We start from the raw sequence: 27,385 nt of genomic DNA on the forward strand, positions 1-27,385 counted from the left end.
CTCCTGTAAGTAGATTGTTGCAGTCAAGCAAAATGATTAAGTTAGCTTGGATTGTAGCCGCCCAGAGAGCCCACTCAGGCAGTGCCCTGCACCTTGGGTTGGTATGAATGAAGAGCCTTTTTCGTCACCTATATCAGGAGTTTGGTCGCTACCAAGATGATACCTCCTTTTGCCACCAGAGGCCTTTTGGTCATCCTGGCCAGCAGTGCCGACCTCTCAACTGAGTGTTAAATGAGGTACAAGTACCGGAGTTGCTGTGCAAGTGAGCACACAAAGCAAATGGTAGTACAGGACCAGCATTGGCTGCTGCTTCTGTCTTGGGTTGATAGTTTGTGAAAAGTGCCATAAGAGAAATAGGAGAGATTTTGGGAGGTGGTGGTAATTGACATTGGTCAAAGAAAGCTAGAGAAAGTGCCATTTATGCTCAAGACTGAAAATAAGGAATCAACTTTGAGAATGGTTGGAGAAGAACTTTATAGAAATAGGGAACAGCAGGGGCGCCTGGGTAGCGCAGTCGTTAGGCGTCTGCCTTCAGCTCAGGGCGTGATCCCGGCGTTCTGGGATGGAGTCCCACATCGGGCTCCTCCGCTGGGAGCCTGCTTCTTCCTCTCCCACTCCCCCTGCTTGTGTTCCCTCTCTCGCTGGCTGTCTATCTCTGTCAAGTAAATAAATAAAAAAATCTTAAAAAAAAAAAGAAAGAAAGAAAGAAAGAAATAGGGAACAGCAAAAAGTCCTGAGCCAAGGTAAAAGCTGTCCAGAACCTGGAGGGGAGTGAGGTGAGAGTGTCTTAAGATGAAGTTGGAGGGCTAGGGGGAGGCCAAATTGTGAATGTCTTTTAGGTTGTGGTAAAAATTAGTTATTTTATTGATGAATCACTAAATTCTACCTCTGAAATTAATAAAAAATTAAGTAACTTAAAAAATTGGTTATTTTAAGTGTAATGGAAAGCCATGGTGAGGTTTTAAGCAGGGTGATTGCATGGTGTGTACTACATTAAAAACAAACCATAGGCTTTGAAACAGAAAATGGAAAAGGATTCAAATGCAAATACTCAACAAAAGATGATTGAAGAAGTTGTGCCCCCTTCTGTGGTTATAAATTCTTGGTATAAGTTAAAACCACCCGTAGAAAACTAGATGTGGCCTTTCCTTTTCATTACTACTTTAATTCAATCTTTATGTCAGCACTCCATCCTGAAGTTAGCTCAATAATTTTTTTTTTAAAGATTTTATTTATTTATTTAACAGAGAGAGCCAGCGAGAGAGGGAACACAGGCAGGGGGAGTGGGAGAGGAAGAAGCAGGCTCCCAGCGGAGGAGCCTGATGTGGGGCTTGATCTCAAGACTCTGGGATCACGCCCTGAGCCGAAGGCAGACGCTTAACAACTGAGCCACCCAGGCGCCCCTCAATAATGTTTTAAATTCCTGCAAATAAATGTGTAGACAACGGTATGGTAAGTACATGGAAAAGTCCGTCCTTCAAATTCAGGTTGGTCATTCCCAAGCCCACCCTTTACTTAAATTCTTCATCTTTGGGGCTCAGGTCCCTTCAGCATGCCCTCTTAGAAAGAGGCAAGTCATCTGGAAGCAATTTGGAAGCAATCTCCTCAGACACTGTCTTAAGATGGCACCGCCCTACGAACAGGAGATGCTCCCAGAAGAGCTTTTTCCCACTGGGGTCTCAAGCCTGGCCCTCCCCACCAGCCTATAGACATGAGGGTTTCCAAAAATTCAGCACTAAAATCAGCCCCAGGCCTAGGCTGGCTGAGGGAAATGAAACTATACTTCCAATATCCCTCTTTTGCACACTTTTATTAAAACTTGCCTAAAATTCTTCGCAGGGGAAAGGAGGACGCAACTGCACACACTTGGAACCCGTCCCCCTCCCGGAACCAGAGGGCGTTAAGTGCCTGCCAATGCGCCTGCGCCTGGGCCAGCGGTGGGCGGAGCTTGCGTGCTGACGAAAGAGTCGTGCGTGAGAGCGTTCTTGCGGTGGCGGTCCAGAGAGTAACCGTTATAGGGCTTCGCACCTCGACTGCCGTTGGTGGTTTCTCTCTCTCTCTCTCTCTGTTTTTAATCTTCCTTAAAGGCAGTGCGTGGCGTGTTCCGGCTGTCTGTACTAAGCTGCGCCAAAGCATTTGTGAGTGTCTAGTACTGGGGTGAAAATGATGGCTTGAGGGTCGGGAGAAATAAAAAAGCTTATTGGTCCCCAGCCCCTAGGTAGACTGGTTCTTCTCTACCTCTCCACACCCCTTTTTTTCGCTTTCCCACCGCACTCGGCTCCAGTATTCTGCAAACTAAATAGCTAAGCCCTTAGATATTCAGTGTGGTTAGCACGTTGATACCTATGAGAGTGATCAATTTAGGGAGTTTGATTCCACTGAAATTTCATTATCCCTATCAGGTTCTCAAAATGTCAACCATCAAGGAGAAGCTTATTGAGAATCTAATTGGGGAAGATAAAATCTCCCAGAGTAAGATCACCATTGTTGGAACTGGTGCTGTAGGCATGGCTTGTGCTATTTGTATCTTATTGAAGGTAAGTAAGAAGCCTATCCTGTGGCTGAAAATCAAGTAAGAATTTTTAGGTCTTGTAGATGTTGGTGAGTTCAGGGTTGTAGGGCTAATCTTCTGACAGCAAATGTGTATTCACTTATCTGATTTTGACATAATTTAAGAAATATTTATTTGGAGTTTACCATGTGTCCCGCATTGTTAGACTATTTAAATTGATTCATAGGAGACACATTGACTGCATTATTTTGTTAATATTCTGTTTAAATGATCCCATTCCTTACCTTCCTGGAAGAGTAATGGGTGAAAGTCATACTTCCCAGAAGGTTATACTTAAAAAAAATTTTTTTAGGGGCGCCTGGCTGGCTCAGTTGGAGGAGTGTGGGACTCTTGATCTCAGGGTTGTGAGTTCAAGCCCCACGTGGGTATAGAGATTACTTAAAAATAAAAAATCTTTAATTTTTTTTTTGTTCAAGTGTAAGTATTACCTGCTCATTATAAAACTAAAAGTACCAAATTTGGTAAAATAACAATGGAAGTCCTTTAATTTTCCTTTCTGTTTCTGCAGCATCTTTTCATATGCTTGTTGGCAATTTGTATGTCTTTGGAGAAGTGTTCAAATCCTTTGCATATATATATGCAAACACATGGAGCACACATGTTGGAGTGGAGAGGACAGAAGGAGGGGGGAGAGAGATAATCTTTTTTTTCAATTTTAATTAATTTGAAAAAAATTATTTGAGGGAGAGAGGACACGAGAGATAGGAAGCACAAGTAGGGGGGAGGAGCAGAGGGAGTAGCAGATTCCCGGATGAGCTGGGAGCCCAATGTGGGGCTCAATCCCAGGGCCCTGGGATCATGACCTGAACAGAAGGCAGAGGCTTAACAGAATGAGCCACCCAGGTACCCCTTTATTTATTTTTTTAAAAAGATTTATTTTAGAGAGGGAGAGAGAGCATGTGAGCGGGGGAGGGGCAGAGGGAGAGGGAGAGGGAGAGAAATCTTCACGCTGACTCCCCGCTGTATATGGAGCCTGTAATCAATCCCAGGACCCTGAGATCATGACCTGAGCTGAAATCAAGAGTCTGTCGCTTAACCACCTGAGCCACCCAGGTGCCCCAAGAATCCTTTTTTTTTAAGATTTTATTTATTTTTAGAAAGAGGGAGTGTGTGTGTGTGGGGAGGGTGATGGAGGTGGGGAGGAGCAAAGAGAGAGTGGAAGAGAGAGAATCTCAAGCAGACTCCCTGCTGAGTGCAGAGCCCAATGCAGGGCTTGACCCCAGGACCTTGAGAGCATGCTCTGAGCTGAAATCAAGAGTCGGGCACTTAACCGACTGAACCACCCAAACACCCCTCCTTTGCCTGTTTTTAGGTTATTGGGTTATTTGTTATTGATTTGTAGGAGTTCTTTTTATATTCTAGATATTAATCTCTTACCAAATTTGTGATTTTCAAATATTTTCTCCCACTCCATGGTTTTCTTTTCTCTCTGCTGATTGTGTTCTTTGATGCACAGACATTTTTAATTTTAATGTAATTCAATTTATTTTTTTTAAGAGAGTGAGCGAGTGGGAGGGGAGTGGGAGGGGCAGAGGGAGAGAGAGAGAGAAACTTAAGCAGGCTCCATGCCCAGCATGGACCCCAACACAGGGCTCAGTCTCACGACCCTGAGATCATGACCTGAGCTGATATCAAGAGTCAGATGCTTAACCAGCTGAGCCACCCAGGCTCAATTTATTTGTTTTTATTTTTGTTGCATGTGTTTTGGTGTCATATCCAAAAATCATTGCCAAGTCCAATGTCATGAATCTTTTTCCTTATATTTTCTCCTAAGAGTTTTATATAGTTTTAGGTCTTACATTGAGATCTTTGATCCATTTTTAATTATGTACATGGTGTAAGGTATAGGTCCAATTTCCTTTTTTTTGCCTGTAAATATCCACTTACTCCTGTATGATTTGTTGAAAAGACTCTCCTTTCCCCCATTGAATGGCCTTGGCACTTCTGTCAAAAATTATTTGACCATATATGTGAGAGTTTATTTCTGGGCTCTCTATTCCATTGGTCTACATGTCTTTATGCCAACACCATGCTATTTTCATGTAGCTTTGTAATAAGTTTTGAATTCAGGAAGCATGAAACCTCCAAATTTATTCTTTTTCAAGATTGTTTTGGCCATTTGGAGTCCTTTAAGATTCTTCAGAATGGATTTTGTTCTATTTCTTTAAAAAATGTCATTGGGATTTCATAGGGGTTTGCATTGAATCTGTAGATTGTTTTGGCTGTGTTGACATCTTAACAATATCAGGTATTCCAATCCATGATCATGTGATGTCTTTCCACTTTTTTGTGTCTTCTTTAATATGTTTCAGCAATGTTTGTGTTTTTCAGTGTACAAGACTTTTGCTTCTTGGGGCACCTGGGTGGCTCAGTTAGTTAGGTGTCTGCCTTCAGCTCAGGTCATGATCTCAGGGTCCTGGGATCAAGCCCCACATCAGGCTCCCTGCTCAGTGGGGAGTCTGCTTCTCCTTCTCCAACTCCCCTCCCTGCACTTGTGCTCTCTCTCACAATCTCTGTCTCAAATAAATAAAATCTAAAACAAAAAACAAAAAAACCCAAGCCTTTTGCTTTTCTAAGTATTTTTAAGATATTATTTAATCTTTAAAACAACCTTGGGAGATAGGTACTGTTATCATCTTCATTTATAAATGAGAATACTGAAGCACAGATATTAAGTAACTTGCCCATGGTCAAGTGGCTAGTATAGGTGAAGGGGCTAGAATGCAAACCTTGGCAATCTGGACACAGATCCTGTTGTGTTCTTAAAAGCTTTACTATATTATTTAGGTAATTTTTAAAAACTGGCAGAGGAAGGTGAGAAGAAGCAAAGCCAGTTAAATTTCACAACCCCAAGAAAGGCTCAGGAATTGGAAGTACCAACTGCCTCACAAAGTGGAAGTAAGGGATGGGGCAAACATAGGAGAATTGGTTCAAAGTTTATATGATCAGAAGGAAAACCATCAGATTCTCTTCTGCACCTTAATCTACCAAGCAACCACCTCTCACATCTCAGCATGCAAGGGGAAGGAGTATATTCCTTGGAGAAATTGAATCAGTCAGGTTCTGCACTCAAGACATCAAGGACAGTAAAGACAGGCATCTTATTGAAAACAGTAGGATTAGTTGAAGGTCTACATGTTGGACAGTGAAGCAGGAACCCTTTGACTTCCACTGTGCTGCTAGAAAGCAGATTGTCAAAGATGGAATATAGAAAAGAGATGAAATTAGAGGACCAATAGGAGGTCCTATCACTCACTGACATTTCAGTAAGAAAAAATAAAGGAGGGGGGAGCACCTGGGTGATTCAGTCATTTAAGCATCTGCCTTCAGCTCAGGTCATGATCTCCAGGTCCCAGGATCGAGTGCCACGCTAGGCTCCCTGCCCAGTGGGGAGTCTGCTTCTCCCTTTCCCTCTTACCCCACCACTTGCTCTCTCTCTCTTTCTCCCCCAAATGAATAAATAAAATCTTTTAAAAAAAGAAAAAAATAAAGGGAAGAAAATTATTCAAGAGATAAAAGAAAAAGTCTAAAACTGAAGGATGTGAGTTTGCAGTTACAAAGAATTTATTGAAAAAAAAAAAAGAATTTATTGAATGGGGCACCTGCCTGGCTCAGTCAGTGGAGCATGTGACTCTTGATCTTGGGGTTGTGAGTTTGAGCCCACATTGGGTGGGGAGATTACTTAAAAGTAAAATCTTTTGAAAAAAAGAATTTATTGAGTGCTCAGCAAATGAATCAAAAAAAAGCCTCCTCCGAGACACATTATCATGACATTTCCAAACTCCAGTTGTGAGAGAAGGTCAGTTGTTGGAGCCCATGTATTTCCTACTAGAATCCATAGTATACTGGTAAATATCCAGTTCACAATGATGTGAATTGAATAAATGGAAAATGATGAAGGATATTAAAATATGCATATTTACATAGTTTATTGACTTCAAGGGACATATACCTGTCATGAGTACTGTAACACCTGCATGTATCATTGAAAGTTGGATTTTAAAGCATAACAGTACATCTACTTCCTTGTGCTGTACAGAATAAAGTGGTCCTAGGAGTTTTCCTTAGATTGATTTTAGTTCTCTTACTTTTCTCTTACTTTACTATTCTCTTACCTTACTATGGTTATTCTAGAACTCCCTGGAAAAGAGATCCTGGAATGATCATAACTATTCTTTTTTTTTTTAAGATTTATTTATTTATTTATTTGAGAGACAGAGAGACCTGGGGTGGAGGGACAGTGGGAGAGGGAGAGAGAGTTAGTTATGGTGACTGTATGTTAATCACCATACAGTACATCATTAGTTTTTGTTGTAGTGTTCCATGATTCATTGTTTGCGTATAACACCCAGTGCTCCATGCAATATGTACCCTCCTTACTATCCATCACCAGGCTAGCCCATCCCCCCACCTCCCTCCCCTCTGCAACCCTCACTTTGTTTCCCAGAGTCCATAGTAGGGAGAGAGAGTCTTAAGCAGACTCCTTGCTGAACATGGAGCCCAATGCAGGGCACGATCCCATGACCCTGAGATAATGACCTGAGGCAAAACCAAGACTCAGATGCTTAACAGACTATGCCACTTGGGCAACCAGCTCATAACTATTCTTAAAAGATTCTGACAGGCTAAACAAACCCAGACTCTCTATTTGGAATTCTATTTGAGAAATGACTCACATAGATATAGTTAATTCTTAAAAAACAAAACCTTTTAGGGATTATTTGAGTTCTGTCTTTGGCAGTCAAACAGAGCTGGGAAGATTCCCTTGAAAAGAGAATTGTCTGGTAATTTGTTTAGAAGAGATATAATTCAAGTTGGAAATACAATTTAAAAGCAGGCTGTGTTGGTTATTAAATTATTGTCACTCAACTCCAAATCCAGCTTTCTGTATTCTGTGGTGCTGGTGCTGGATCTCTGCATAAAATTTTTCTCCTTTGCCAGTTGGCATCTTGTTAGGTTCTGCCAATAGGGGGCACTAGAGGGAAGTTGGAAGTCAGGAGTGGAGAGGTGACCTCCTTCCTGTTTGCTCATTGTTTTGTTTTGTTCAGTTTCAACTCATCGGCAGACCTTTACCTCATGGTAGCAGTTGGTTCTAGCTTCCAGTTTCTTTTGGAGTTCCCAGCCTCATTTTGCTCCTTCAGTGGTATCAGTAGCAGCCAGGTTTTGCTTCTTCCAGAGGTCTGAGCCTGGCTCCATGAAGCACCTCCTTTAGTCTCTCTCTTTGTTCCCTCAGTCTTAGGAGTAGTAGCTTCATACTGTGATCTATCTCTGAGTTACCTCACATGTTCCCCCTTTGTCCTTTCAGCCCTCCAACAGCTGTCTAACCAGTTCCCTATATTAAATACCATATGTTGAAATGCTTAGAGTGGTTTTTGTTTTCCTGTTCAGACCCAGACAGATACACAGACTAATATAAAAATGGATCCAAAAACATGATCTGGTTTTCTTACCAGTTAGCTTGGAAGTGATATGTGATCCTTCTGGGTGAGACTGCTTATCTTCCTCATATTCCTGATATATAACACATGATTTAGTACATTTTAGAATCTACGGTTTTCCAGAAAGGTCAGATGGTATCTGAGCAGAGAAAAAACAGTAGCAAATAGAGATTTTGACCCCTTTGCCTTACTTCTCAGTTTTAGAATCTGGCCACTGGAATCCGAGGGAAAACACTCCTTCTATATAGTTCTGTATTCTGTCTCATTTGGTAAACTCAATTCAAATTAGGATAAGCAAAAAGGAGACTATACAGATCTTCCTAGATTTATGATGAGGTTATGTCCCAGTAAACTCATCATAAGTTGAAAATATCCTAAGTTGAAAATGTATTTAATACACCTATTCCACGTATCATAGCTTAGCCTAGCCTACCTTAAACATGCTCAGAACAATTACATTAGCTTACAGTTGGGCAAAACCATTAAACACAAAGCTTATTTTATAATCAAGTGTTGAATATCTCTTGAAATTTATTGAATATGGTGCTGAAAGTAAAAAACAGAATGGTTGTTAAATGTATCCATTGTTTACCCTCATGGTTGTGTGGCTGGCCGACGGGGAGCTATGGTCTGGTTATATGCCCATCTACCCCTAGGTTGGAGATCCGATGTTAAATGTGCTGTGCATGAAATGGGTTCCCACAGGAGGCCACCTTTCTATTTTGGCCATAAGGATGCATACTAAAAACTTCAGCCAATTCAGAAATTAGGCAGAAAGGTTAAATGTAATACAATCCTTTGAAAGAACTTAATAGCTTTTCATAATTTTAATTTTAATTTAATTTAATTTAATTTTATTTTATTTTTTAAAAGATTTTATTTATTTATTCGACAGAGATAGAGACAGCCAGCAAGAGAGGGAGCACAAGCAGGGGGATGGGAGAGGGAGAAGCAGGCTCCCAGGGGAGGAGCCTGATGTGGCGCTCGATCCCAGAACGCTGGGATCACGCCCTGAGCCGAAGGCAGACGCTTAACCGCTGTGCCACCCAGGCGCCCCATCATCATTTTTAAACTATTATCTGAAGTGGAAAAAAAGCCACTTCTAAAAATTTAGCAATTATACGAAGGCAAAGCAATTAGTAATTTTTGCTACATTCTGTTGCTTACCTTGACTTCTGGTCACTCTAGGCACATTCACAAACTATCACTTTTATATCATTTTTTCTTTTAAAATGTAACTATACTTTGATTATAAAGTAGTCACACACGAATTTTTCTCATTTTCTAAAACTGAAATAGGAACATTCTTCAGAACATGTTATTCAAAACTCTCATGTATTTTAGGATTTGGCCGATGAACTCACCCTCGTTGATGTCGCAGTGGACAAATTGAAGGGAGAAATGATGGATCTTCAGCATGGCAGTCTTTTCTTTAATACTTCAAAGATTACCTCTGGAAAAGGTTAATTTTAATTTAAAGAGTTCTTTTCAGAGCTTTAAAAAAGAGTAATGAATTTTACCAAACTGCTATCATTAAATATGAAATTAAAAATAGCACCACTCTCATTAGGACATACAGTTTAAAAGGTTAATTTTTTATTTTAAATCATTTTTTAAAAGATTTTATTTATTTATTTGAAAGAGAGCACAAGCAGGGGGATAACAGGGGCACCTGGGTGGCTCAGTCGGTTAGGCTTCTGACTTCAGCTCAGGTCATAATCTCAGGGTCCTGGGATGGAGCCCAACATTGGGCTCCCTGCTCAGTGGGGAGTCTGCTTCTCCCTCTTCCTCTGCCACTCGCCCTGCTCACGCTCTCTCTGTCTTTCTCTCAAATAAATAAATAAAATCTTAAAAAAAGAAATAGTCATTAAAAAATTAATTATGAAATACTTGACATATAAAAAGAGTTTAAGTATAACAAACGTCAGTGTATCTAACACCCAGCAAAAAAAATAAAACATTACTAATTTAGTTCATATGTTCTGTGTTACATCTATTCATGTCTCAATCCTGAATATACTGGTTATCTTTACCATGCATTTCTTTCATACTTGTATTTTAGTGACTTAACTCATATTATATACTAAATAGATACAATTGGCATAAATACATTTGGATATAAACATGACTAATTCTTGATATGCAACAACCAATGAGCAGAAGTACACAGACCTCCCATATGAAAGTCTACTAGTTGAGAGTATTCAGTTGCCTTAGATATCAGTATGTTTTATATCAGTTAATTTACTGAGTTCAGTAGAGTCAGGTTAAAAGAGCTCTTACTGTATTAAAATACTTTAAAAAGCCATTCAGCCTTTATTTTCTAGCGATGTGGCAGGATAAATACGTGGATCAATCTTTTTGCTGTAAATAACAAAACTCCATAAAATATGAAAGAAATAAATTATCAGTCCTTAAAGAATTGATATGCTCTTCATAAAGACACTTTCAGAATAGGCATTGAGTGAAGTCAGGAAACTAGAGAGTTAAGCAAAGCACTGTAGCTAGTTTCCACTAGCTAGCATTAGTCAAACTTAGTGAGGTTCAATTCTGGTTTCCACTGCCTCACAGGATTTAGGAGACTGGACACAGAGCTTAATTTGGGGAGTTCTATAGGAATTAACTGCATAAAGCTGGAACCCAAATGGACTACATCAGGGGTTAGTAAACTTTTGTAAAGGGTCAGATGGTAAATATTTTAGGTTTTGTGGGCTATACAGTCTCCGTCAAAACTACTCAACTCTGCTGTTGTAATTCTGAAGTAATGATCAACGGCATGTGAATGCGTGTGGCTATGTTCCAATGAGATATTATTTACTAAAACAGGTGATGGGCCAGATGTGGCTTGCTGGCCCTCATTTGCCAATTCCTTAATATAAAGATAACCTAGAAGTAATTCCTTTCTCCTTACCTCTGGGGACCGACAGTAAAATCAAGTGTTTCAGCTGCTTGAGTAAAGGAGGGAAATGGTGGCCAAGAATTTGTAGCCACCAGCTGGCCCTTATTTGAATTCCAAAAAAAATCTCCATCAGTGTTAAGACTTAAGATAGTCTTAGGGCTCCTGGGTAGCTTAGTTGGTTAAGTATTTGACTCTTTGGTTTCAGCTCAGGTCAGGATTTCATGTGTCAGTGAATCAAGCCTTGAGTCAGGCTCTGTGTTCAGTGGGGAGTCTGTGTGAAGGTTCGCTCCCTCTGCTCCTCCCCCCACTTTCTCTCTCTCTCTCTCAAATAAATAAATAAATACATACATCTTTAAAAAAAAAAAGACTTAAGATAGTCTCTGGAAGAAACCCACTGTATTTCAGGCCTCAAAGAAGTTCCACAAATAAAATTCCAAAAAAATGAACATCTCCCAGTAGGAATAATTAAATGTACCAAGAAGATGCATGAGCAAGAACCAGAGATAACAGAAAAGGCCATCATAGATTTCAGATGTTGAAATTATGAAACACAAATGAGAAATTAACTATAATTATTCCACTTAAAGAAATAAAGGGCAAACTTGAAAGTATCAGTATGAGACAGGAAACTATTAAAAAAAACCCCATATTTTTAAAATAGCCAAATATAGGGGTGCCTGGGTGGCTCAATCAGTTAAGCGTCCAACCCTTGATTTCTGCTCAGGTCATGGGATCAGGGTCATGGCATCGAGCCCTGTGTTGGGCTCTGTGCTCTAGTGCAGAATCTGTTTGAGATTCTCTCCCCCTGCCTCTCCCCCCTACTCTCTTCCCCCACAAATATAAATAAATAAATAAATAAATTAATTAATTAATTAAATAAAATAAAGTCTTAAAAAAGGAAAAGTAAAATAGCCAAATATAACTTCTAAATGTTAAATAGAATGAAATTTTAAAAACTCAATTAATGGATTTAATAATAGAGCAGACACCTTGAAGAAGAGAGAAACAATGAATCTAAGGCAATTACGAAGAAGATAGCAAGAAGTAAAAAATAGGACAGGCTAAGAATCATAGAGGATAAAGTGATAAAATGTCATGTACATCTAATTAGAAAAGTGAATGGGGAAGAAGAAATATTTGAAGATTTATAATTGAGCATTTTTGAGAACTAATGAAAAATAACCCACACACTCAAGCCAAATAATCTCGAGGATAAATACAAAATCCCTATCTAGACACATTCTTGTGAAATTAGAGGACACTAAAGGCAAAGACAAGAAAAAATTGTGATTAGACAAATTACAGAAAAAGAGTAACTGACTTATTATCAACAGCCCAGTGAAACCAGAATACAATGAAATGATATCTTTAATGTGCTGAGAGAGAGTAAACGTCAACCCAGAATCTCTACCCAGCAATAGTATCTTTCAAGAATAAGATTGTTGTTGTTGTTTTTTTTAAGATTTTATTTATTTATTTGACAGAGAGAGACAGCCAGCGAGAGAGGGAACACAAGCATGGGGAGTGGGAGAGGAAGAAGCAGGCTTCCAGCGGAGGAGCCTGATGTGGGGCTCGATCCCAGAATGCCGGGTCCACGCCCTGAGCTGAAGGCAGACAGGCTTAATGACTGAGCCACCCAGGCGCCCCAAGAATAAGGTTTTAATACAGACATTTTCAGACAGACCAAGTTACCATCAGACCCTCACTAATAAAAATGCAAAGCCAAAATATGTGTGTGTGTGTGTGTGTGTGTGTGTAAGGATATTACTCAGCCATCAAAAAGAATGAAATCTTGTCATTTGCAATGATGTGGATGGAACTAGAGGGTATTATGCTAAGTGAAATAAGTCAATCAGAGAAAAACAAATACCATATGATTTTACTCATATGTGGGATTTAAGAAACAAAACAGATGAACATAGGGGAAGGGAAGGAAAAATAAAATAAGACGAAAATTGAGAGGGAGGCAAACCATAAGACATTCATAACTGTGGGAAACAAACTGAGGATTGCTGGAGGGGAGGTGGGTGGAGCATGGGGTAATTGGGTGATGGGCATTAACGAGGGCACTTGAAGTAATGAGCAGTGGGTGTTGTATGCAATTGATGCACTGGATTCTACCTCTGAAACTAATCATACAGTATATGTTAATTAAATTGAGCTTAAATAAAAAATTTAAAAAAATTAAAAATTAAAAAAATTAAAAATGCAAAAATACATATGTAAGGCAAAAGAAAAGTGATCTTAGATACAAGGTCTGAGATGCAAGAAAAATATGAAGAGCACAGAAAATGGTAAAAATGAGGATAAATCTAAACAAATATAAATTGTATACAACTATATAATGTCTTATGGGATTAAAAAAATTAAAAATATAGCATATAAATCTGGGTGTGAAATCTGGTAGTGGGGAATGAAGTAATGTTCTAAGTTCTTCAGTCATTAGGGAAGATGGAAAGGTGAAGATTACCTTTGGACTTTGATAACTTAAATATGCATATTGTAACTTCTGTGATAAACTTTAAAAGAGTAGAAACAGTGTAACCTCTAAATTAGTAAAGGGGAAGAAGTAAAATTAGAAAAACATACCTAATGAATCAAAAAGAAGGTAAAGGAAAAAAAAATAAGAAAAGAGACAACTTATAGAGCTAAGAGTTTAGTGAGGATGCTGGACATAAAGTTATTAATAAAAAATTCATTGTACTTATATATGTCAAAAGCAAGCAAAAGAATTTAAAGCTATTATTTACATTATCAAAAATAGGAAGTATGTGGGAATAAATCTAACAAGATATCTATAAGAGCTTTTATTCAGAAAAGAATACAACCTTGTTGAATGATGTTAATTAAATACATAAATAGATAGACCTTGCATGTAGAAGTCTCATGTAAGTCTCTATTGTAGGATGTCCATTCTTCTCATGATTATAGATGATATACAACCATAGTCAAAAGCTCAAAAAGTTCTTTGTTGTTGTACACACTAAATTCATTCTGAAATTCATTTAGAAATTCAAAGGTCCAAGAATAGACATTTTTAAAAAGATCATTAAAAACACTTATTTTGATGCCGTCTATCATAAATAATTCAGTAGAGGTTCCACTCTGCCACAGATGCGTCTGTGTGGAAACGTATGCCACCCAACTGGTGAATGCCTGAATGACATCTCTTATCCCAGCTAGTGTGTGTGCCTTTCACGTTGTTCCTGTGGATTGATCGCTTCCAAATCCAAATAAACATAGTCCTTTATCCCCAAAGTCAGTTCAAAACAGTTGGTTCAGGCATTCCAGGATCTGCACACCTCTAAAACCCTGGTAAATCATGAGAGGACTAAAGTCTCAGTGGATGGCATATTGGCCATCCTTGAAGAGCTGCCACAGCCTCTGTTTGCTTGGCCTCTTTGCTCAGCTTCACCATGATGATGGCCTGGGCTGCCCAGTCAAAAACATATTATTTTTTTAAAAAAATTTATGTATTTATTTGAGAGAGAGAGAGCACGAGCAGGGGGAGAAGCAGAGGGAGAAGCAGGCTCCCCGCTGAGCAAGAAGCCCCATGTGGGACTTGATCCCAGGAACCCGGGATTATGACCTGAGCCAAAGGTATATCTTCACAAGATATTCTCAGGGGAAAAAAAAAAAAGAAGACAAGATGGTGAGAACTTGCTTTACGAGATATCAAGACTTTATAAAGCTACACAAATTAAGTGCAGAGACAAAAGATTGTTATATAACACTGATCAATGGGAAATGTATGGACTTAATCAAATTTTTTGTTATGGAAATGCTTGTTTTTATGGAAAGTAGTAAAATTGAACCCTTGTCTGATAACACACATACAAATTAGTTCCAGGTTGGTTAGGGGCCAAAATGTGAAAGGTGAAACTTCTGTTGAGAAGATAATAGAGAATATGTTTATGACCTCATGGTAGGGAAGAATTTCTTTTTTTTTAAAAAAATATGTATTTATTTATTTGAGAGAGAGTGAGAGAGAGAGAATGAGCAGGGGAGGGGCACAGGAAGAGAGTCTTAAGCAGATTCCACACTGAACAGGGAGCCCAACTCCGGGCTTAATCTCACAACCCTTAGATCACAATCTGAGCTGAAACCAAGAGTTGGCTGCTTAACTCACTGTGCCACCCAGGCATCCCAGACAGGGATTTCTTAAACACAAAGAAACAAAAAGCATGAACAGTAAAAGAAAGAATATAAAGTTTAGAATTTGTGTTCATGAAAAGACCCTGTAAAAGAGTGAAGAGAAAGTCATAAACTAAGAGAAGGTATTTTCAACATGAACAATTGACAAAAGAATAGTGTTTAGAATAAAAATACTTGCATAATAAATAAGCCCCTCTTGCTCATGCTCTCTCTCTCAAATTGATGAATAAATCTTTAAAAAATAAAAAAATAAGATAAATATATATAACCCAATAGAAAAATGGGGAAAGACTTGAACATTTCACAAAAGAAGAAACTCAAATGGCCTGTAAATATATGAAAAGACAATCTCATTAGTAACCAAGAAAAGGAAAATAAAAGGCGTATCAATATATCATTACACAGCCATTAGATTGGTAAAAGTGTGTGGGTAAAAGGTGGAAGGGAAAAAGGAAAAGGATGTAGAACAATAGGTACTCTCATGCATGACATGTAGGAATGCAGTAGAGTAAAACCCTTTTCTAAAAGTTTGTCAGTAGGGTGCCTGGGTGGCTCAGTCAGTTAAGTGTCTGCCTTTGGTTCAGGTCATGATCCCAGGATCATGGGATCAAGTCCTGCATCGGCTCCCCGCTCATCAGGGAGCCTGCTTCTCCCTCTGCCCCTCCCCCTGCTCATGCTCTCTCTCTTTCTCACCCCCCCCCAAAAAAAAGTCAGTTACCTGGTGAAGTTGAACATGAACATATCCCACAACCCAGAAATTGCATCCCTAGGTATTTCCCAAGAGAAATTTGTGCACACGTGCACTAGGTTCAGGTACAAGAATGATGTGTACAAGTGATGTGTACAAGATTCAGGTACTAGTGATGTGATTTGTAATAGCCCCAAACTAGAAACAATTCACTGAATACCAAGTTACATATATTATACAGTGTGATATTATGCAACAGTGAAAGTCAATGAACTACAGGGACACAGTTAATGTGGATAAATATCAGTTATATGATATTTAGCTAAAGTAATATATACCTTATGATTCAAAAACAGGTGACACTGAATATATTGTTTAAACATGCGTAGATGGTACAACTTTGTTCATGTATAATTTTAACCACTCTGAAGAATGGTTGGTAACCTCTGAGTATGAGATGTAGAGATGCAACCTATTAGAGGTACGCAGGGGCTTCCAAGATTTTGGTGATGTTCTAATTTGTGTGATTTTTATGGAGTTGTTAACTTTAATATTTTAAAAAATGAACACATTTCTTAAACATTATTCTATATGAATGATGTACTACACAATAAAGCATTTTGAAAATACATTTAGTGAGTTCTAATGATGAAGAGCAATGGAACATTATTGATTATCCAAGATATTTTTAATTGCCTCATATATACAATAGTTAACACAGAGCCCAAGTGCTGGGAACACAGAAGGTGCTAAAGTATTTGTCAAACAAGGGGAGGAATATGAAATCAAAACCTGTTATTATGGAGCTTATTATCAAGTGAAGAATGTAAGTACAACATAAACATGAAAAGTAAACACAAGGAAGCATATATAAGGACTATTTGAGAATTATAGGCAGTAAATGCTATAAAAATTCAGTCGAGAGTGGTATTAATGAATGATATGATTGGAAGATGCCTAGTGGAGAAACTGGTATTTGAAGAAGTACTTGGCTAATATAATAACAACAATAATGGCTGAAATTTATTGACTATTTAATATATACTAGGCACTGTTCTTTTTTTTTTTTTAAAGATTTTATTTATTTATTCGACAGAGATAGAGACAGCCAGCGATAGAGAGAACACAAGCAGGGGGAGTGGGAGAGGAAGAAGCAGGCTCACAGCGGAGGAGCCTGATGTGGGGCTCGATCCCATAATGCCAGGATCACGCCCTGAGCTGAAGGCAGACGCTTAACCACTGTGCCACCCAGGTGCCCCAAGGCACTGTTCTGAGTACTTTTTGTGTACTAACTCACTGAACCATTTTCTTAAGAACCATATAAAAGAAAAACTATTATTAGCTCAGTCTGGCAGATGAGGATCTAAGGGTCAGAGGAGCAGGCAAAATACTTGTCCAGGGTCACACAGCTAGGAAGTGGCAGAGTCAGGGTATAGGCAGTTGGATTTTAGAGCCTTTGCTCCAGACCATTATGGCTTGCTGTCTCTTAGAGGGTTGAGTTATATTTAGAAAGGAAAATAACAGGTGAGGGGATGATGGCATTAACAGAATCAGGGCACCTGGAAAATCTGACAAAATTAAGACACAGAGTTAATAAGATAATTTGGAGGCAGATTATGAAAAGACTTGATGTTTTACTTTGGTAGACACTTTAATTATATTTGTTGAACATCATAGTATTTCAAATAATCTGAACTATGGAGCGATGACTCTGAAGAAGTTGCAAGGATTTTTGCCCATTTATCCTCTAAAAGTTGAGGGGGTAGGAGGGAGGGAAAGAGGGAGGGGGAAAGAGAGATTAAGAGATTACTCTGGATTTCTGTGGTTAGATAAGACTTTATGGAAGGTGATCGTCAAGCAAGGTCTTTGAACAAGAATGAGTAGACTGTGTGCAGAGAAGAACTTCCTCCTATAGGTCTTTTACTTGATACAAAGGAGAGATAATTTCCTAGATAATATGAAACATGTCAGTCTAAGAAAAGCCATCTTTCTAAGTTTGTCTTTCTAGTTAAAATCTTGACTGAGGCAGGGAAAACATTAATGTGTTTATGGTTTATAAATTATCTCCTCTTTTGGTTTAGAAAGATATGAAATGACCATAAATGGAGATGCAATAATGTCTTTAAAATTAAGCAGATTTCGTTTTTTAAGAGAGCATGGGAACACCTGGCTGGCTCAGTTTGAAGAGCATGCAACGCTTGACCTCAGGGTTGTGAGTTCAAGCCGCATATGGGGTGTAGAGATTCAACAAACAAACAAACAAATAAAAGCATAAAATAAGTTTTTTTTTAAAAAAAGAGATGGGATATATAGGAGATCTTAAATGGTTTAATTTTTTTTAAAGATTTTATTTATTTATTTGACAGAGATAGAGACAGCCAGCGAGAGAGGGAACACAAGCAGGGGGAGTGGGAGAGGAAGAAGCAGGCTCATAGCGGAGGAGCCTGATGTGGGGCTCGATCCCATAACACCGGGATCACGCCCTGAGCCGAAGGCAGACGCTTAACCGCTGTGCCACCCAGGCGCCCCTCATTTTTTTTTTTTTTTAAAGATTTTATTTATTCATTCGACAGAGATAGAGACAGCCAGCGAGAGAGGGAACACAAGCAGGGGGAGTGGGAGAGGAAGAAGCAGGCTCATACCAGAGGAGCCTGATGTGGGGCTCGATCCCATAACGCCGGGATCACGCCCTGAGCCGAAGGCAGACGCTCAACCGCTGTGCCACCCAGGCGCCCCTACCACCCAGGCGCCCCCCAGGCGCCCCTAATTTTTGATATCCATATGGAAAATAACTTCCAGGTGTATAGTGCTTTTTTAAAAGTCCAGTTTGGGATATTCAGCATATTATCATTGGATTTAATAGGGAAAACAGTTTTATGACTGGTCATCAGACTTAAAAAGTAGTTAACCTTCTTGTAAGGATCAAGAACTTCTTTGTGATCTCAAATCTAGTCCCTTATAGTAGTTAGAAGTAAATACATGCTCATCCTTAGAATCTTGAAAAAGATATAAATTCTCAGAGTTCTAAGCTTCATAAGGTGTTTCTAAGATGCCAGAGAGAGTTGACTTGCATTGCCTCAGGCCTTAATAAGAAATGAGAATGTGGGCTAAAAGGGATGGTAGAATATGTTATTTGAAAAAAATGTGAAAATTGTAAGTCATAGTAACAAGGCCTCCTTCAGGTTATGCAATGTAACATTATTACATGGAAAGTCTGTTCATCTGCAAATGCCAGACGTGAAGGTAGATGTGTACGTGTACTTTATTTATTTATGATAGATGAGGACTTTATTTTTTTAAGATTTTATTTATTTGAGAGAAAGAGAGAGTACAAGTGGTGGGAGGCAGAAGGAGACAGAGAAGCAGACTGTCCTCTGAGCAGGGAGCTGATGTGGGGCTCAATCTCAGGGCCCTGGGATCATGACCTGAGCCGAAGGCAGACACTTAACCGACTGAGCCACCCAGGCACGCTGATAGATGACTTTAATACCAAGGTCATACAATAGACTTTTAAAGAAGTAAGGCACAGTAATTACAGCATTCTTGATCCAAGTATTGCCTTCTGTTTCTTTTTAGATTACATAGTATCTGCAAACTCCAAATTAGTTATTGTCACAGCAGGTGCACGCCAACAGGAGGGAGAAAGTCGCCTTGCCCTGGTGCAACGTAATGTGAACATCATGAAATCAATCATTCCTACCATAGTCCAACATAGTCCCGACTGTAAGATGCTTATTGTTTCAAATCCAGGTAAGTCTTTTATCCTCCCTTTAACTGAATAAAGATGATCTTTCCATACTGTTTTTAAAAAACAACTTCATAGAGGTAATGTTTATGTACAATAAACTGCACCCATTCAAAGTATATAATATCAAGATTTTTTTCCAGCGTTATTGAGATACAATTGACACAATGTGTAAGTTTAAGGTGTATAATACGATGATTTGATATACTTGTATATTGCAAAATGATTATCACAGTAGGGTTAATTAACACTTCCAATACCTCACATAATTACCATTTCCTTTTTATGGTAAAATATTTAAGATTTACGCTCTTAGCAGCTTTTAAGTATATAATACAGTATTGTTAACTCTATTGTGAACTATAATCACCATGCTGTACATTAGAGACTCAGAACTTATTCATTTTATAACTGTAACTATAAACATCTCTCCATTTCCCCCTCCCCCAGCCCCTGGCAACCACCTCTTTGTTTTTACGAGTTTGGCTTTTTTAGAATCCATATATAAGTGACATCATACAGTATTTGTCTTTCTCTGTCAGATTTACTTCACTTAACATAGTGCCTTCAAGATCCATCCATGTTGTCAAATGGCAGGATTTCCTCCTTTTTGTAGCTGAATATTAAATTGAATTGTGCATATATATACACAATATATTATATTGTATATATATTATATTGTGTGTATGTGTATATATATATCGCACATCTTTTTTTTCTTCTTGTGCTGTCTTTTATTCCTGAGACTTATTCATTCCATAACTAGAAGCTTGTATCTCCTTCTCCCCTTCACCCATTTTGCCCAGCCCCTCCCCTCCCCTCCCCTTTGGCAACCATGAGTTTGTTCTCTGTATTTAGGTCTGCCTCTGCTTTTTGTTTGTTTATTCATTTTTTTTTTTGGATTCTACTTATGAGTGGAATCTTATGGTATTTCTCTTTCTCAATCTGATTTATTTCAGTTAGCATAATACCATTTAGGTCCATCCATGTTTTCTCAAATGGTACAATCTCATTTTTTATAGTTGCATAATATTCCATTATATGCCACATTTTCCTTATCCATTTGTCTGTTGATGGACACTTACATTGCTTCTATATCTTGGCTATTGTAAATAATGCTGCAAAAAATATAGGGGTGCATATATCTTTTTAAATTAGTGTTTTCATTTTTAGGGGGTAAATACCCAATAGTAGAATAATTGGATCATATGGCATTTCTGTTTTTAATTTTTTGAGGAACCTTGATACTGTTTTCCACAGTGGCTGTACCAATTTATGTTCCTTCGAACAATGCATGAGGGTTCTTTTTTCTCCACATCCTCACCAACACTTGTTGTTTTTTGATTTTAGCCTTTCTGACAAAAAAGTGAGGTGATATCTTGTGTGGTTTAGATTTGTATTTCCCTGATGATGAATAATGAGCATGTTTTCATGTATCTGTTGGCCATCTGTATGTTTTCTTTGGAAAAATGTTTATTCATGTCTTTTGCCTGTTTTTTAATTGGGTTATTCATTTGGAGGATGTTGAATTTTGTAAGTTCTTTACATATTTTTTAATAATAATTTTTTATTATGTTATGTTAGTTACCATATAGCATATTCTTAGTTTTTGATGTAGTGTTCCATGATTCATTATTTGTGTATAACACCCAGTGCACCATGCAATATGTGCCCTCCTTACTACCCATCACTGGCCTATATATTTTGGATACTAACCCTTTATCAGATACATCATTTGCGAGTATCTTCTCCCATTCCATAGGTTGCCTTTTAGTTTTGTTGATTATTTCCTTTGCTTTGCAGAAGCTTTTTACTTTGATGTAGTCCCAATAATTTATTTTTGATTTGGTTTCCTTTGCCTTAGGAGACATATCTAGAAAGAAGTTGCTATGGCTTATGTCAAAGAGGTTACTGCCTGTGCTTTCTTCTTGGATTTTAATGGTTTCCTGTGTCACATATAGGTCTTTCATCCATTTTGAGTTTACTTTTGAGTATGGTGTAAGAAAGTGGTCCAGTTTCATTCTTTTGCATGTGGCTGTCCAGTTTTCACAACATCATTTATTGAAGAGACTGTCTTTTTCCCATTGGATATTCTTTCCTGCTTTGTTGAAAATTAATTGACCATATAGTTGTGGGGTTATTTCTGGGTTTTCTATTCGATTCCATTGATCTAGATGTCTCTTTTTGCCAGTATCATACATCATACTGTTTTGATCACTACAGCTTTGTAATATAACTTGAAGTCCAGAACTGTGATGTCTCCACGTTTGCTTTTATTTTTCAAGGTTGCTTTGGCTATTTGGGGTCTTCTGTGGTTCTATACAAATTAGGATTGTTTGTTCTAGCTCTGTGAAAAATGCTGTTGATATTTTGAGAGGGATTACATTAAATGTGCAAACTGCTTTGGGCAGCATGGACATTTTAACAATGTTTGTTCTTCCAATCCATGAGCATGGAATGTCTTTCCATTTCTTTGTGTCATCTTCAGTTTCTTTCATCAGTGCTTCATAGTTTTCAGAGTATAGGTCTTTCATTTCTTTGGTTAGGTTTATTCCTAGGTATGTTATTGTTTTTGTTGCAATTATAAATGGGATTGATTCCTTAATTTCTCTTTTTGCTGCTTCATTATTAGTGTATAGAAATATAACAGATTTCTGTATGTCGATTTTATATCCTGTGACTTTACTGAATTCGTTGATCAGTTCTAGCAGGTTTTTTTGTGGATTCTTTTGGGCTTTCTATATATAGAATCACGTTATGTGCAAATACTGACAGTTTCTCTTTTTCCTTGCTGATTTAGATGCCTTTTGTTCCTTTGTGTTGTGTGATTGCAGTGGCTAAGACTTCCAGTACTATGTTGGATAAAAGTGGTGAGAATGAACATCGCTGTCTTGTTCCTGACCATAGAGAAAAGCTCTCAGGTTTTCCCCATTGAGGATGATAATAGTTGTGGGTTTTTCATATATGGCTTTTATTATGTTGAGCTATGTTCCCTCTAAATTTATATTGTTGAGGATTTTTATCATGAATGGATGTCATGCTTTGTGAAATGCTTTTTCTGCATCTATTGAAATAATCATATGGTTCCTACCTTTTCTTTTATTAATGTATCACATTGATTGATTTGAGAATATTGAGCCATTCTCGCAACCCAGGAATAAATCCCACTTGATTGTGGTGAATTATTTTTTAATATATTGTTGGATTTGGTTTGCTAGTATTTTATTGAGAATTTTTGCATCTATGTTCATCAGAGATAGTGGCCTGTAGTTCTCTTTTTTAGTGGTGTCTTTATCTGGTTTTGCTATCAGTGTAATGCTGGCCTTGTAGAATGAATTTGGAAATTTTCCTTCCTTTTCTATTTTTTGGAATAATTTGAGAAGAATAGGTATTAACTCTTCTTTAAGAGTTTAGTAGGATTTGCCCGTAAAGCCATCTGGTCATGGACTTTTGTTTGCTGGGAGTTTTTTGATTACTGATTCAATTTCTTTGCTGGTAATTTATATGTTTCTAGGAATTTATCCACTTCTAGGTTGTCCAATTTGTTGGCATATAGTTTTTCATAATATTCTAATTGTTTGTATTTCTATGGTGTTGGTTGTTATTTCTCCTCTCTTATTTGTGATTTTATTTACTTGGGTCCTTTCTCTTTTCTTTTTGATGTTTGGCTAGAGGTTTATCAATTTTATTAATTTTTTCAAAGAACCAGCTCCTGGTTTCATTTATCTGTTCTATGGTTTTTTTAGTTTCTATATCTTTTATTTCTGCTCTGATCTGTATTATTTCCTTCCTTCTGCTGGCTTTATGCTTTGTTATTCTTTTTCTGGTGTGAGGTTAGGTTGTTTATTTGAGATTTTCCTTGCTTCTTGAGGTAGGCAGTTATTGCTATATAGTTCCTTCTTAGGACTGCTTTTACTACATCCCAAAGGTTTTGGACCATTGCGTTTTCATTTTCATTTGTTTCCATGTATGTTTTAAAATTTCGTCTTTGATTTCCTGGTTGACCCATTCACTGTTTAGTAGCATGTTGTTTACCCTCCATGTGTTTGTGGTCTTCCCAATTTTTTCTTGTGGTTGACTTCTAGTTTCACAGTGTCGGGGTCAGAAAACGTGCATGGTTTGACTTCAATCTTTTTGTATTTGTTGAGGCTTGTTTTGTGACCTTATATACGATCATTCTGGTGCACTTGAAAAGAATGTGTATTCTGATGTTTTAGGATGGAATATTCTGGATATATCTACTAAGTTCAACAGGTTCTTTCTTCTTGATCCCGTCAGTTGTTGATGCTATCTGTTGCAGTTTTATTTCGCTCACTGTATTCTTCGACCCTAGAATTTGGTTCTTCTTTTATGATTTTTAGCTCTTCCTTAAATTTCTCATTTTGTTTTCCTGATTTCACTGAACTATTTCTGTTTCCTTGTAGCTCATTTAGCTTCCTTAAACCAGATATTTTGAATTCTTTGCTTGCTAAATCACAGATTTCCATGTCTTTGGGGTTGGTTACTGGAAAATTATTGAGATCCTTTGGTAGTGTCATGTTTCCCTGATATTTTTATGTTCTTTGAAGTCTTGTGTTACTATCTTTGCATTTGAAGTAGCTGTAACCTCCTCTAGTCTTTACCAACTTAGTTCAGTACAGAAATGTCTTCTGTCAGCCCTGCTAAAGATTCTGAGGCTTTCTCAGACCTATGTATATGTGTGCTCCGCACATCTTACACCCTGTTGTGGCAGAATTTTTAAGCTTCTATGCCTTGTTTTGACCTTGGATATAGTAGGCCAGGTGCTGAGAGTTTCTCTTTTGCTTTCCCAACAATGTGGCTGAAGTTGAAGTTTGCAGTCTCTTTCTGACCCACAGTTTTGGATCAGCTTTCTGCCTGTGCTCACTAGCTGTTTGTTAATGCTCACTCTTGCCATTGAGAGTACATACTGGAAGCCAACCACAGTGGGGTGTGTATGGGGGTCTGTGTGTGGAATGCTGGGGTTGCCTCTGGGTTAGTTAGGGGGACCCACTGACAAGGCATCCCAGTGGCTCATGGGCATACTTCCTGATGGAGTCTACAACACATTTAGTAGTATCTGTGTCCCATAATGCCCCTTTGAGACTCCTGTCTGCCACTGTCTTAGCTTCTCCTAATTTCCCAGTCATGCAGCTCAGGACTCAATACTTTGGGTGGGGTGAGATAGAAATGGGCTTCTTTGGCAGCAGTTTGCATCGCTAGTGAAGGTAGATGCTTACTCACACACTCTGACTTTCCTTTGTGGGAGAAATCATGAGCTAAGAAGATCTCTTTTGACACTGAGCTCTTCCACCTTGGGGGAGGAATGATGCAAGTAAAGTCAAACTGTTCCTCTTACCCTCTTCAGTGCATCCAAACTCATATTATTTTGCCCCAGTAGTGTGCTGGGACTTCTGTGCTGGAAACCAGGACTTCCAGAAAGGTGTCCTATCCATGGGTGGATTGTCCAAGACGTTGTTTTCCAGGGGCTCCTGGATTGCAGTAAAGTGGGGCTGGAATTGGCTCATGGGCCATTGCAGGGTCCACAGCTGGGACTGAGGCCTCTGTTCCTATTACATGCCTGACACATGGGTGAGTGAGTCTCCTTCTGGGTTCCTTGGTGTATAGTGCTGGATCCCACTGCTCCAACAAAGGCACTTTTGTCCATGGGTGGATGGTAGATTGTTGGTTTTGAGGGGTGGGTGGTGAGAAGGTATGTCTTATTTGGCTGTGTTGCTAACATCATTCCACAATGAGTATTGATAGATGTAATCACTCATGAAACCACCACTATAATCAAGATAAGTACATTTCCATTACCTCTGAAAGTTTTCTTGTGCCTCTTTGCAGTCTGTCCCTTATCTTACCTCTGGCCCCATTTTCTGGAATCTCATATAATGGAATCATATGTAATCTTTTTTGTCTGGCTTCTTTCACCTAGCATGATTATTTTGGGATTCATCCATGTTGTTCGGTATATCAGTGATTTCTTCTTTTTTTACTGCTGAAGAGTAATTATTCTTTTAAATAATTTTAAGTCCTCTTTGTTTATCCATTCATATCCATTTATCCATTGGTAGATTTTGTTATTTCCAGTTTTTGGCTATTATGAATAAAGCTGCTGTAAACGTTTGTGAACAAGTATTTTCATGGGTGTATGTCATTTTTTCTCTTGGTAAATACCTGGGTGGCTTATATGGGATGTATATGTTTAACTCTGTTTGAAGCTGCCAAACGGTTTTTTCAAAGTGATCATTCATTTTACATTCCCATCAGCAGTCGAAGAGAGTCCTACTTGTTCCATATCCTTGTCAGCATTTGGTATTGCCAGTCTTTTCAATTTTAATCATTCTATTATGGTTTTATTTTATTTTTAGAGATTTTATTTATTCTTTTGAGAGAGAGAGAGAGAGGCAGAGAGAGCACAAGCAGGGGGAGAGGCAGAGGGAAAAGAAGAAGAAAACTCCCTGCTGAGCTAGGAGCCTGACAACATGGGGCTCGATCCCAGGACCTGGAGATCATGACCTGAGCCGAAGGCAGATGCTTAACCATCTGAGCCACCCAGGCGCCCCTCATTATGGTTTTAATTAACTATATTCCCTTCATGATCAAAGATGTTGAGCATTTTTCATGTGTTCCTTGGCTATTAGTATATTTTCTTTTGTGAATGGTCTATTCATATCTTTTGTTAATATTTAAAAATTAGATATTTTGACTTTTAATTCTTTTGACCTATAACTCAACTTTTAATTGTTGAATCATAAGAGTTCTTATATACACTATATACAAGTCCCTTTGTCAGATATAAGTATTGTATAAGTTTCTCTCAGTCTGTTGCTTGCCTTTTTGTGTTCTTAAAGATATTTTTTAAAGAGTAAAGTATGTTATTTGGTGAAGTCCAGTTATCAATTTCTTATTTATATTTTATGCTCTTTTGACTTTTATTTTATTATTATTTTTAAAAGATTTGTTTATTTGAGAGAGGGAGAGTGAGCATGAGCGGGGGAAGAGGTGCGGAGGGAGAGGATCTCAGGCTGACTCAGCACTGAGTGCAGAGCCGGACTAGGGGCTTGCCCTCATGACCTTGAGATTATGACCTGAGCCAAAATCAGGAGCTGGCCAATGGAGCCACCCAGGCACCCCTATGTTCTTTTGACTTTTAGCCAAGAAAACTTTAGCTCACTCTAAGTCTGAAGATTTTCTCCTTTATTATTTTCTGTAAGTTTGATCATTTTATCTTTTATATTTAGGACTGTAACTCATTTCATATTAATTTTAGCATTTGATGTAAGGTGTCATTCATTTTTTTCAATGATGTTATCTAGTTTTTCTAGCAACATTTGTTAAAAATACTTTTTTTCCCATTTGAATTGCTTTAACAACTTTTTTGAAAATTATCATTTATGGTAGTCTATTTCTAGATTCTCTATTTTTTCCATTGATCTCCATATATATTCATTTGTTATTATCACATTATTTTGATTACACTAAATCTTCAAATCAGTTAATGTAAATTCTCTTTGTTCTTATTTTCTTTTTTTTTCCTCTGTTCTTCTTTTCTAAAATTACTTTGGGTATTATGTGTTTTCATTTTCACATAAATTTTACAATTAGCTCATCCATTTCTATAAAACCACATGCTGGAATGTTAATTGGGATTGTGTTAGATCTATAGGTTAATTTGGAGATTGTATCTGAATGCTATTGAGTCTTCCAGTCCATGAACGTGGAATATCTCTTCATGTATGTATGTCTCATTTATTCTCTTTTAGCCGCGTTTTGTAGTTTTCAGGGTATAGGTCTTATACAAAGTTTATTAAATTATCCCTAAGCATTTCATATTTTTGATGCTATTATAAAAAAAGTTGTCTTTACGTTTCATTTTCCTGTT

At 38.0% G+C, this 27,385-nt stretch overlaps 1 protein-coding gene and 1 pseudogene across 2 annotated transcripts in view; one reads left to right on the top strand and one right to left on the bottom strand.

Annotated features, from left to right (window-relative positions):
* Window positions 1–2,408: 2,408 nt before the first annotated feature.
* LDHC (lactate dehydrogenase C) overlaps window positions 2,409–27,385 on the top strand; it is a 44,480-nt gene continuing 19,503 nt past the window's right edge. The window contains exons 1-3 of one of the 2 annotated variants that reach the window (XM_026512246.2): window positions 2,409–2,537; window positions 9,355–9,472; window positions 19,329–19,502. In XM_026512246.2, the coding sequence (XP_026368031.1) occupies window positions 2,412–2,537; window positions 9,355–9,472; window positions 19,329–19,502 (418 nt within the window). In that variant the 5' untranslated portion in view covers window positions 2,409–2,411. The remainder of the gene's footprint in view (window positions 2,538–9,354; window positions 9,473–19,328; window positions 19,503–27,385) is intronic. The other variant, XM_057317312.1, reaches the window with a different exon arrangement.
* LOC113265124 (mitochondrial import receptor subunit TOM7 homolog) lies at window positions 14,157–14,327 on the bottom strand (annotated as a pseudogene).

Source organism: Ursus arctos, unplaced genomic scaffold (genome assembly GCF_023065955.2).
Source record: "Ursus arctos isolate Adak ecotype North America unplaced genomic scaffold, UrsArc2.0 scaffold_23, whole genome shotgun sequence".
NCBI lineage: Eukaryota > Metazoa > Chordata > Mammalia > Carnivora > Ursidae > Ursus > Ursus arctos.